The following is a 13,170-nucleotide window of genomic DNA, read 5'->3' on the forward strand; positions in this document are numbered from 1 at the left end:
GCCGGGCAGCGGGCGTGAGGTCAGAGAAAGGGCGGAAGTACCACAAGGGTACTTCCGCTGAACCGCCCGCTGCCCGGCCTCCCTCAACTCGTCACTCCCTGGACTCCTCCTCCTCACTCCACAGTGCCGCCCACTGCCAGGCCATCCACTATACAGGTACTTTGCTTAAACTTTTGTATGGGGAAGCGGGCAGAGGGGGGAGCGCTAGCGGAGGGGGTGGGGGGAATTTCCGACCCCCCCCGCGATCGGGGCATGCTCCCCCCTTATGCCTGTGACCCCATATGGCCCCCAAAAGCTGGATGTTCGGAAAGTTCGGGGTTCGGCCCGAACATGCCGAACATCTCGGCCATGTTCGGCGAACTTTCCCGAACCCGAACATCCAGGTGTTCGCCCATCACTAACTACGTGTGGTGCTGGTCCTTTGAATTTTTGGGTTTCATTGACCCCTTGGTACAGGGGTGAGGACCTGGCACACCTTTTTGTATTTATTTTTTGTGGTGCTCCTGGACTTTCGCTTTAAATAGGATGGTAAAGAAATTGCCTGCAAACACCAGACATTATGTATAGACCCTTATCCCTAAAAAGCCTAGAACAGCCTGATTTTACATGCTTCCCAAAATTCACAAAAAGGGAAACCCAGGCAGGCCCATAACCTCAGGGAGTGGAACTCTCATGGAGAATATCTCAGGGTGGTTGGAAAACATTTGGAATCCTCTGGTCTGTAAAAGATCCAGCTGCATACTGGATACTACATACCTCCTGGCTCCTGAACCAACTGGCGGCCGTCGGCCCAGTGCCTGGAGGCACCATTCTTGTCACTATGAATGTAGAGTCTCTGTACACCAACATCCCCCATAATAATGTTATACCTGTTGCACATATCTTCAAGGTTTGGACCCACTTATAAAGCCAATTACTGGACTGATGAGATTCATTCTCACCCAGAATTATTTCACTGTTGGAGATGACCTCTATTTACGGCAAATGGAAGTGTCAAAAGGCTCACGATTTGCATTGCAGTATGCAAATCTCATCATGGCAAAGATTCAAGAAGAATACCTTGATACTTGTCATATAAAACCTATGGCCTACTTCTGTTTTATAGACCATATCTTGATCATCTGGTTTGCAAGTGAGGAGGATCTTATCCAATTTCACAGGAACTTCAATGCCTTCCATTCCACAATCAAATAGAAACTGAGCTACTCTCACAGGGAGATTAACTTTGTTGACACCACCATAAACATCAGAGGGAAAGGCCTACAAATATCTATGTACCTCAACCCGACAGATTGTCCCACATACCTCCGGTATGAAAGTTTTCACCCCAAACATATAAAGAATTCCATAATTTACAGCAAGGCAATATGATGCAATCAGATCAGTTCTGACAGAGATGACAGAGATAAACAAGTGGGTTACCTGAAAAAGTATTTTAATAAACAGGGATACAATCCTCTAATGGCGGAGACCCAAATCAAGAAAGCTAACAACATCCCTAAGACTCAGCTCCTGGAGTACAAGCAGAACTAGGATACCTGATCATGTCCTGATCATGCATGTAAAATGCCGCTAAGGAATTTATGTGGGAGGACGAGGACGAACGCTATGTGATCGCTTCGCATGAACCACCACAGGTTCACTATTAACAGCAGAAAAAAAGGATAATACAAAATATACTGATCTCCCATTATCCACACATTTTTGTTTGCGTGGACACAGTTTAAGCAATTTTCTCATCACTGTATTAAAGACTACCTACAGCCAAAAAAAGTTTGAACAGCAATACATATATGCAATCTATGCACTGTGTACAGTTAGATAAACATAAAAAGTTTACATCTGGTATATTGCAGTGCATAGAATAGACTCACATTTAGATCTGCTGTAGCACCGACATCTTGCTTCTCATGCTGAAGCCAGGGTCAGTACACCCTCAGCTTTGTGCCTCCCCTCCAGCATTTGTCCTCCCCTCCAGTCTTCTGCCCTCCCCTTTGTGTAACTATGTCTGGGAAACAGAGCAGGGACAAGGTCCTCCAGCACCCAAGGCTGAGACACCAACGTGCGCCCCCCTCCATCCCTCCCAGCCGTCACACACTGATTGCTATTAGACTAAGAGGGCCACAGGGCCCACAACCTCCCCAACACCTTAATATCTAGTTATCTGGCTTGCAGTCACTGCTGTGTATCCCCTTTTCTTATTTCTTTCTGCTTCATACACAATTAGGAATGACAGCTGAATGAATTTTGCGCCCCCTCCTACACTGCGCCCTGAGGCTGGAGCCTCTCCAGCCTATGCCTCGGCCCGGCCCTGCTAGGAAATCCCGTGCAGATAAGAAGGACTGATGACATCGTAGATAACCTCCTGCAGACCTCTCTAAATCATCTCTCTCCCCGCTGTGCAGCCACCAGCCTCTCTCTGCCTTTTCCCTGTGTAATTAAGCCTGTCACTCCCCGCTGTGCAGCTGCTTCAGCCTGTGTTCATAGTCTCTCACTCGTGAGATGATGCAGGAGTTTACCATGCATCATCTCTCGAGATTTTGCAAATTGAGCCATTCGTGGGTCGGGCTCTGTAAGTGGGATTGCCAGTAATGTTAGCAATCCCACAATGCTGTGCGAGCTGGCCAGGCAAAAGAAGAAAAATCGCCAGGGGCAAAATTGACAGGGGGGAGTGGCTTATGAATGAATTGATTGATTGCAGTAACATGTGGTAAGACTTAGATATTATTTTTATAACAAATCTATATATTTTACTGAGTGAGGTTATTTCATGATAAGTTATATTTTAGCTTTTAAGTCTCTTTAATGGGTGGCTTCAAATAAAGAGAAACTAACACAACACACTAAGGGCTTGATTCAGTGAAACATGCTAAGTTATAGCACGGGCGGGCTAGCGTTTTTGCACGCGTTTATGCGTGGAATCACAAATTTTTGCTTGCAATCGGGAATTGTCATTTACAATCATGGCAAAAATTTGCAATTGCGCACCAAAATTTGCGATTCAACGAGAAATTTCGCTATTGTGCGGGAAGACGCTAGTGTGGCCATGCTATGAGTTAGCACGGTTTAGTGAATCAAGCCCCAAATGTGTATTTAGGTTCAAAACTTTAAAAGAAGATTGGATATGGCGGCTGGCATATTTATTTTCTTTTGAACAATACCAGTTGCCAGGCAGTCCTGTTGATCTTCTGGCATCAGTAGTGCCTATGTCACAACCCTGCAACAAGCATGCAGCTAATTCAGTCAGACTTGAGTCAGAGCACCAGATCTGAATATTGTTCAGGGTCTATGGCTAAAATTACTGTATTAGAGACACAGGATCAGGGGGACAGGCAGGCAATTTGTATTGTTTAAAAGGAAATAACTATGGCCACCTCCATGTCACTCTCACTTCGGGTTCCCTTTAAGTGGCTGGCCAGGTTCCACTTTACTTTTAATGTAGGTTAAAACAGGAAGTAGAAGTGGGGCTTGAATATGTCCAGCCAACATGAGACTCCCACACTGATCACTTGATTGAATCAGTCTCATGCTTCTCTGTGAATTTCCTGCAGGAAAAATCAATCATCTCCTCTTTATGCAAAAAAAAAAAAAAAAAAAAAAAATTACCCATTTTGTATAGTCTTTAGCTGTAATTTCAGTATGGAGGAAGAAGGTATTTTATTGTGTACTGTATAAGGCATCGAATGAGTTTCATTATGTATTTTAGATATTGTGTTTTTATGTAGTCACATTCAGCAACCATGGCTCCATCATTTCCTATAGAAGTACTCCACTTACCAATGGTGGCAGGGAAGGGCACGCCAAACACCTGAACTTCACACAGTGTAAGGTATTGCTGCTTCCCTCTAATGACGATATTCACATATTGGCCAACCATATCGTTACACTGGAAGGTCAGTGCGCCACTGTTCTGTATGGAAGAGATCTCTGCACAGCTGTGGAAAAAGAATAAAGGCAAGTCAATAACTCTATGTGTAGTAAGTGTAGATAGCGTGGCCCAAGTGGCCTCTTTAGGAGTGGTCATACTGACTTTTAGATCGTAGTAGTTTGGTGTCACACAGCTGCCACCAGCACGCAGCCAGTGGAGTTGGGGACTGAATTACTAAAGTATATCCCAATGTTTAGGGACAGTTTTCCAGATTTTTCTATCTCTATTTCCCTCCACCAGTGTATAATTCTTTAATTGGACTGTATAAGAAGTACTGACAGGCAGCAAGTGGTCTTCTTACCACTGAAACAGCACCGGGGAGCCAGGCCAATATACTAACTAATGACTCCATAACCATAATAGTAAAAGCTACATGAATAGTAATAGTTACCTTGGGTTATTATTTCCATTGTTCTCCAAAGAATTCCCAATAAGGATACTGGCGCCAGTCAGCCGATCCCAGCAGCAGTCGCCTCTATTGGTTATGATGACTTTGGAGATTTTATGGGGCTGCAATAAGTCCACCCTCCACCAGGGGGAGACATCATCATTGGTGTGGGTACAGGAGGCGGAATAGAAAATAGGGTCCAAGTTTCCATCAATGGCTTTATTGGCAGTGCTCTCAGGTCTGTAGGTAGAGGACTGTGATGCTACACCATTGAGGGCAACATTTGCATCTGTGTTAATAAAATACAACCAGATAACACTTAATACATTTTAGGGAACCATTGATGTTAACTTTTTATATGGTAAATGGCTACAACACCTTAAAGGACAACTATCAATAAACCTTTTTTAAACAGTCTAGGCGTTTCTAAGTACTGTTGTATATCTCTCCCTGCTTCTCTCATCCTTTAGGCTACTTACACACCAAGATGTTGCGTTTTAGGGGACGTTATGGTCGCATAATGTGCCTCTTATGCAACGTATGGTGGTGTTAAAGTTGGACGTCAGATTGAGCTGCGTTAAGCAGCTCTCAAAGCAGCTGCTCCAGGTTAGTGATAGGAAGTCCAGATCTTTTTAAGGATTCGAATCATTTGAATCGGATCATTGAAAAGATCCAGATCTTTGAACCGAATCATTTGAATCATTTTACTAGGGAAGCAGACTGGGTGAAATGACTAGCAGGACAGGACTTTCCCTGCAGTAGTGTGAGTGTGTTGCTCCTGACTTCCAGGAGGGGTCTCTTCAAGCTGCTTTTCAAGCCGACTTTGGAGCTTTCTTTCTGGGCACTGTTTGACCTGAAGTCCCTGCTCCGGGCCTTGCCGGGCAGGGGCTTGTCTTGTGCTAACTGGCCGCTCCAGCCATGGAGCGGCCAGCTCATACCCCCCCTGCTACCTCTACTTACCTGGGGGATGAAGGGGACTCCTCTGGAGGGGACATCGCTGGGAACGCGATAGCCTGGGTGAAAGCTGCAAAAACCTGTGAGGAGACACTAGCACAGCTAAAGTACAGCTTTTCAAGATCCAAGTTCAGGTATGGGATGAAGTGGAAGCCAGAGTACCTGTGGCAGGATAAAGAGCTGCTGGACCTGAAAAGAAAAATCAAAGTTCAAAAAGCAAAGTTAGCTGACTTGATAAAAATCGGTGGGCCTTTCGCCGAGCAACTAGGCCACAAGAAACGCTTTGAAAAGATGCTCAAACCTGAGACTGACATGGATGATAGCGACACAGAGGAAGATTGTGTCGTTGTGGAAGACGAGTGCAGCCCCCCAGAGAGGCCTCCATGGATGAAGGAAGAACTGTCCCAGTCACAGATCCCACCTGGGCAAGGTGAGCCGGTTGAGTACCCCATGGAGAAGGAAAGTGAGGGTGATGTGACACAGAGTGAAGAGGACACGCTGGTGAGTGAGGGGAAGCAAGTACCTGGCTCTGGGGCGGGTGTTTGGGTGAGTGCTGGTGGTGCTGGTGCTGCTACCCCTGCTGCTGAGGGTCTTGATGGCGTGGGTGCTACTGGGGCCCGCAGTGAGGCGGTGGGTGGCGGTGCAAGTGCTGCTGTTGCTGTGGCTGGCATGCCCCCCTCTGAAATACCTGGAGGTGGTGGTGTGGCTGGAGCTGCAGCGGCCTCCCCGGATGCCCGCATGGATCCCTCTCCTGGTGGAGCCTTGGTTCCCAGATCAGGGTCACTTGTAGTGGCTGATGTGGGTTCTTGGGTAAAGCTGGGAGTGGGGACGTGTGCCCAGAGTTGCAGGGAACGCTCCCCGCATCGTATGCAGGCTTTTCAAGATGGTGCCGGCTTGCAGAGCGGCAGCCCGACAACGCCAAACCAGCTTCCGGTCCGTCGGGCGGAAGTGACATCCGCGGCTGCTTTTCCGCCTGAAGTCGGAATTTCCATAGACGTCGATGAGGCCGAACGCGGACTTTTTCCTAAGGCTGATGCGGCTGTAAGTCCGCATGGAGGCGGAAACCCCATTGGCGCTAATGTAGCGGTAAGCAGACTTTCTTCTGGAGGTGTTGCGGCTGAAAGTCCGCATGGCGGCGGAAACTCCACTACCACCAATACAGCTGTAGGCGGAATTCAGCCTGCCAATGCGGAAAGTCAAGGCAAGGGAAGCCTTTTATTGCTAGATGTGGAGATGGATGCAGGGGACGCAGAGAAACAGCCTCCAAGCGGAGTTCCGCAACCAGAGGCGGTTTTCAAGGAAAAAGAAAAGGAGGTGCATGCAAATGCACAGGAGGAGTTACCGATTGTCCCTGAAAACAAGGAGACAAGCGAGGAGGATACCAAAGGATCTTCTGAGACCCCAAAAGAGGGGAAACTTACAAAGAAGGTACAGGTGACCGAGCAAGCAAGTCTGGAAATGTCCGAGGAGGATTTTCTTAAGGGGAACTCCGCGGACAACGAAAGGATAGACTCCCTTGGGTGCTGGACTCCCCCTGTTGATGGGATGGAACAATTGGCCCAGGAGCTCTTTCCTGATGGCGACAATGGAGGAGGCCAAGACTCCCTGGCGATGGAATCCGGAATCGTCCTGGAGGGTGAGAAAGATGTCACTATACCTTTTGAAAAGAAAAGAACTAAAAAAGGGAGAAATAAAATTGGCAAAGGTGTGAGGTTACAGCTTGGTGACACAGGTGATAATTTTGAGCAGGTTGTGGTCGAAGAGACTGATCAGGATAGTGATGGTGTCCAGAAAGGGTCCTTTTTACAAGCGGAGGAGGGTGGTGAAATACTCTTAGTCCAGAAGGGGGGCTTAATCAGGTCACCAAATAATTCAATGCTGGATGTATTGTTTGAGAGAAATTTAATTTCATGTTCAGAGTCTGATAATGACCTGAGTGAGGGGGAGAGGGAGAAAAGGAGAAAGAAAAGGGAGAAAAAGAGAAAACGAAAGGGAAAGCATTTAGAACCGCCTCCTGTGGTTAAGGATGATCTAATCACAGAGTTTCAGACCGCGGATTTAATTGTACGCTTGGAGAAGAAGCGGTTGGTTGTTACTGATGCTCATGTTAATGAGACGGTAGTTCAGGAGGTGGAACCAGGGGGGGATTACTCAGGCTTGCATCTGGTGGGCATGGGTGACCCCGATTGTGGTCGCCAGTTGGAGTTTAGGGCAGGTGGGAGGAGAATGGTGGTGGAAGATGAGAAATTTAAATGTTTTGATTTTCAAGGTAGACAGACCTTTATGGCGACCATTTTTGGGTTAAGCCCTGATGCCCCCAGGTACAAGCCCCCTTCTCCCCCTGTTTCTACCTCTAATGTGGCTGAGGAGGTGTCTGGTGGGGTGGTTGAGGTGGGTGTGGAGACAATTGAGGGTGGAGAGGCAGAGCCTCCAGAATTGGAGTATGTAACAAGGGGGGGTTTCCCAGAGTTGGGCCCGGCTGCGAGACCGGGGGCCCTTAACTCCATGGCAGCCTCAGCCAGGGGCACATCTTCTGTAAAACCAGTCTCATATTCCAGGGCGGTTAGAAGTACTGCTTTAGGGAGGAGGGTCCTGGCTCCCCTGGAGACGGAGTCGGAGGCCTACACCCCAGGCCGACGGAACGTTGTTCGCCTTAAGTGGGAACACCCTTCTGCAATTCCCACAAAAAGGGAGTTTGTCGGTTATTTGTTCGACCTGGGGTTTAGGCCCGCCGATTTATTCGCGATCCTGGCTCCAGGGGATCCACCGCCCTACTATGATGTGTCCTTCCTTTCGCAGCAGGGAATGGAGGCCTTCTTAGAAAAGAGATTGGGGGAGTCCCTGAACGGGCAATGGCACGGGTTCTCTGTGGTGCCCCTTTCAAGACAGTCCTTAGAGAGGAAGGCACACATAGTAGTCCAAAACGAGAGTATCCCGGTGCGTGACTTGATGACTTGGGTTCAGCACTACGCAGACCTCATGTCCCCGCCCCACAGGGTCCTGGATGACCTGGGAATCTGGTGGGGGGAATATGAGGTGGCGATCAAACTCCGCATCAAGGAGGGGGTCGTCACCCATATTCCCCGTTCTGCCCTTATAGGGCGGGACAAAGTGGTCACCTTCTATCCCGGTCAGCCCAGGACCTGTAACAAATGTGGTAAGCGGGGCCATCTGGCGAGCGGGTGCCCAGATCCGAGGTGCAGTCGGTGCCAGGAGTTCGGGCACTCTGCATCCGCGTGCAAACGCATAAAATGCAATTTCTGTTTTGAGTACGGACATCCGTACACAGCGTGCCCGGTCTCCTGGAACACGATGCCCTCGGATCTCAAGAAGGCCATGTTGGCCCGTATGGAGGAGGGACAGGACGCCCCAGTGCCAGATCCTAATATGTCACTACTTGAGTTATTGGATTGTGCTGTTGACCATTCTTCTGTTGCCCCTTCCTCGGTTCCTCCTCCAGCCAGCATGGCCCTTGTAGGGCAATCTGGACCCAGGTCATCGACTTATGTCCGGGATGCTGCTCGTGGCGGGGACTCTCCTCCCAAGGAGCAGCGAACCAGGTCTACTAGATCTGGTGGGGATAGGAGAGGTGGTGGGACTAAGGGCCCTACCCCTGCTCCAGGTGATCCCCCAACAAATCCTCCTATTCCGCAGCCTCGGAGGAGAAATCCTCCCAAGGGGGTTTCTTCCTCTTCCCTCCCTTCACCTGCTGACCCTCTCCCTTCCCCTCCCGATCTCCCTCCCCCCTCCACTCCTCCTCCCCCTGACCTTCCTCCTCCCTCTCCTCCTTCCCTTGCCTTTCCTTTACCTTCCCCTGTTCCTACCCTTTCTTCTCCCGTTGAAGGTGGGGCTGCCTCCCTGCCTGTCAACGTGATTTCGATTTCAGGAGCCTTTGTGTTTTCGCCTCCTGAGCCGACGGGTGCTTCCTCCGCCCCTTGCAGGAGGGAGCACCTGTCGGCAGAGGAGAAAGAATATCTCGAGCAGAGGTTCAAAATCAAGAAAAAAAGGAATACTGGGTCAAAGTCTGCACCTCGGTCCTTCTCTGAAGAGAAGAGACAGACGCTAAGGCAGACAGTTGAGCAGAGGAGACAAGAGAGTAGAGACCTGAAACTCTCAAACAGGTTTGGTGTTTTGGCTGCCTCCCCCCTTTCATCGGAAGAGGAGGAGATGGTGGTCGAGACCCCTGAAGTTGTCTGAGGGGACATGGTCCTATGTGTTTATGTCTTTTTCTTTTTGTTGACGTTGTATTTTTGTTTTAGTTTTTGTCTACTGTCAAAAAGAGTATAAAGGGAAACCTAAATTATTCTGATGGCTGTTCCCCCACCACTCATGCTGGCGACGATCAACGTTGCCAGCATCAAAATGACCAGGGCTCGAAAATTGGCTTTTTCGATTTTGGCTGCCCATGAGGCTGATGTGTTTTTCCTGCAGGAGACCAGGCTCACCTCTTTGGCTGACCTTTGGCTAGCCGAGAGGGACTGGGTGTCTGGTCCGAGTTTTTGGTCTCTTGCGGGAGAGCCTGGTAGTGGTGTGGCGGTCCTTTTTAGGGCCGACATGGTAACGTGCCGGCGAGTAATTGAGGTAGAGATGGGTAGGTGTCTGGTCTTGGACGTCTGCATGAGGGGGCAGGATCTCAGGCTAATCAACATCTATGCCGACCCCAAGTCTAAGGGGGAGAGAAAGCGCCTTCTTATGCAGATCAGGCCATACCTTTTTTCAGCCTATCCTGTGATCCTGGGTGGTGATTTCAACACCGTCACTAGGGCCAAGGACAGGGCAAGGGCCCAGGTCCAGATAGGCGTAGATGGTAAGTATTTAGCAAGATTAGTTGATGAGGCGGATCTGGTGGATGTGCACATTCGTCACTCCCCAGATCTCACGGGGTTCACCTTTTATAGAGGTAGTGCTAGGTCTAGGATAGATAGATTTTTTGTTTCAGAGGGCCTCATCACTTCAACTCCTAAGTTGTTGGCGGTGGAGTTCTCGGATCACCTTATTCTGTCGGTGGGCTTGAATGCTTCGAATGCTCCTCCCAGAGGTCGGGGTATTTGGAGGATGAATTCGTCCCTGCTACTGGAAGATGAGGTGAGACAATCCTTTGAGGAGTTTTTTCAAGCACAGGTTTCCATCCTGGACTGCTTTGACAATAGGTCTGAGTGGTGGGAGGAAGTAAAAAAACGTGCTGTGAGATTTTTCAAGGGTCTAGCGTCCCGAAGGAGTATTGGTAGAAATCTAGCTTACCAGCGTCTAAGGGAGAGGTTGATTGTTCTCGTCTCTGAGGGCGGAGATCCGGGGGAGATCTCTGAGGTCAAACTTCAACTTAGGCAGCAGCAGTACGACCGGCTGGCTTCTTTAGCTCTGGAGAGGGATCATGGTAAATACCGCTCGCCTGACCCTTACCAGAGTTTTAAACAAAGTGCAGCGCTTAAGACGGTCATCGGTCTCAGGGATGGCTCGGGATCTCTGGCAAAGTCCAGGGCAGAGATTCTAGCCATCGCTAGAGGGTTTTACGCTGATCTGCTTGGGGAGAAGCCACTTGACCAGGCGAGGATGGAAGACTTCTTGGCTTCCACGCCGGGTCTGGAAGATGTTGATATTTCTGCCATAGACTTGACTATGGAGATTACTGCAGATGAAGTAGCGAGAGCCATTGGTGGCCTTGCACCTAAAAAGACCCCGGGTCCGGATGGACTGACGGCTGAGTTTTACAAGGCCTTTGTGTCAATCCTGGCCCCTCAATTGGCTGGTGCGTTCAACGATTGCCTTGCTGGGGGCCAGTTACCACCCTCCATGAGGCAATCTGCAGTAATCCTGTTGTCAAAAGGTCGTGATCCTGAGATGATTGAGAATTGGCGTCCCATCAGCCTTCTCAATGTCGACAGGAAGATCCTGGCGAAAATTTTGTTCTGGCGGTTGTCCCAGGTGACAGATGTGCTTTCTCGCCATCAGCACTGCTCTGTTGTAGGAAGAAGCACACTCTCAGCACTGTTAGCTGTCCGGGAAGTCCTGGAACGGTGCAGGGCTGATGGTTGGGGAAAATACCTGCTGACGTTGGATCAGTCCAAAGCCTTTGATCGGGTCAATCATGAGTACCTATGGCGGTTGCTTACTGTGTATGGTTTGCAGGGGGGGTTTGTAGATTGGCTGCGAACTTTATACAAGGAGGCTGAAAGTTTTATGCTGATCAATGGATGGATCGGCCAGCCTTTTGAGGTGAGCTCGGGGGTTCGCCAGGGTTGTCCGCTGAGTTCTCTACTATACGTGTTTGCCATCGACCCCTTCGTGAGGAGGCTAGAGGGCAGCACGCTTGGTGGGGTTCCAGTGGGCATCTCTGGTAGCTCATCTCTGAAGGTGGTGGCTTATGCCGACGACGTTACTGTGGTGGTCTCGGATGCAGAGGAGGCGTTGGTGGTTGCTGAGGAGATCACCAGGTACTCATTGGCATCTGGTTCGAAGATCAATCCGGATAAGTGTGAAACTTTCTGGATGGGTAAAGTTGGAGAGTCCTTTAGACTTCCTGGGTCTTTTCCCTTGCCTCAGGAAGAAATTAAGATTCTTGGCATCAAATTCGGCCCAGGCGATTATGGCCTGCGAAATTGGGAAAGCAAGCTGTCTGATGTCGACAGGAAAGTAACTCGCTGGAAAGGTTGGAGTTTGACCTTTAGGGAAAGGATTGACCTGATCAAGACTTACCTGATACCAATATTGTTATATGTCAGTTATGTCACAATTTTGCCAGCATCCCTGTACACCAGGGTCAATGGCCTGTTTTTCCTATTGTTATGGGGAAACAGGCTAAACCATGTGCGCAGGAATATTACTTACAAAGCTAGGCGGGAGGGTGGCTTAGGTATGGTCAACCCGATCGTTTTTTTCTCCTTGATTTTTATTAAACACAACATTGGTAGTTTGTTGTTGGAGAACCCGCCTAGCTGGGTAGGTATCTTCCAGACTTGGTGTGAGCCTTTCCTTAGAGAATGGAAGAGCGGTGGCCCAGTGAAAAATCTGAGAGCACGTCATGGCTACCTTCCGACCTATGTCTTGCCTTGTTTGAAGAAACTGCAGCAGTGGGGATTGATGGTGGAGGACATCAGATCGGTCGACAGGAAAGTCTTGTCGGCTAGGTTGGTGGACTCTTACTTTCCTGACTCACTGGCTTTGAGGGATTGCCCAGGCACAATTATGGAGGAGGGCTTGCGTTTGTTGAATTCGCCGCGGGTTCCGAATAAATTGTGGGACATCGCCTGGCTTACCTTCCAGGGCAAACTTTACGTTGGAGGGAACATGAAGTGTCGGCAGGTGGCAGAGCGTGGTTGTCCTCGACAGGGGTGTGCTGTTGAGGAGACCATGGACCATTTCCTGATGTCATGCCCTTTCAACGTGGAGGTGTACAAACAGGTGGGGAGGGCTCTGAATATCCCGTTTCTGGCGCATCTCAGTTATGCTGAGTGGGCCTATGGAGCGTTCAATCAGCGCCAGGGTTATGATTTGAGCACTTTATACGTAGTCAGCTTAGTGGTTAGGAGACACTTATGGTTGGCACGGTGTGACTTAGCTATTAGACAGCGAGACTTGCCTGTCCAGGTGGTGGTGAGCACTATTCTCGGTGAGGTGAGGAATATTCGGTTCTTGGAGAGAAAGAAACTGGGGAGAGGAGCTTGGGTTCTGGCGTGGCAGAACATCAAGCCTCCTTAAACTGGCGGAGGTCTCTCCTGGGTGTTAGCTTGTCTGTCGCTTCTCTTGTACACCTCAGATTTTTTTTTCTTTGACATTTTTTTGAAGTCTGGCCGCAGACACAAGGGGAGTGTCCCTTTGTGCTCTTCTTTTTAGTTGTTGGTGTGGTTTTGTCCTGTGTTTGGGCTTCAATTTCTTTTCAGTCTTGTCTTGTGTAGTGTCTTCT

General features: G+C 49.2%; 1 protein-coding gene across 2 annotated transcripts in view; it reads right to left on the reverse strand.

The window, feature by feature from the left end:
- The window catches only part of LOC137571166 (uncharacterized), a 197,873-nt gene that overhangs the window by 38,676 nt on the left and 146,027 nt on the right, over positions 1 to 13,170 (reverse strand). For both annotated transcript variants that reach the window (XM_068279962.1, XM_068279963.1), the window contains exons 7-8: positions 4,320 to 4,605; positions 3,778 to 3,935 (exon numbers count right to left, since the gene is read on the reverse strand). In XM_068279962.1, coding sequence (XP_068136063.1) covers positions 3,778 to 3,935; positions 4,320 to 4,605 — 444 coding nt within the window. The remainder of the gene's footprint in view (positions 1 to 3,777; positions 3,936 to 4,319; positions 4,606 to 13,170) is intronic.

Source organism: Hyperolius riggenbachi, chromosome 4, assembly GCF_040937935.1.
Source record: "Hyperolius riggenbachi isolate aHypRig1 chromosome 4, aHypRig1.pri, whole genome shotgun sequence".
Taxonomy (NCBI): Eukaryota; Metazoa; Chordata; class Amphibia; order Anura; family Hyperoliidae; genus Hyperolius; species Hyperolius riggenbachi.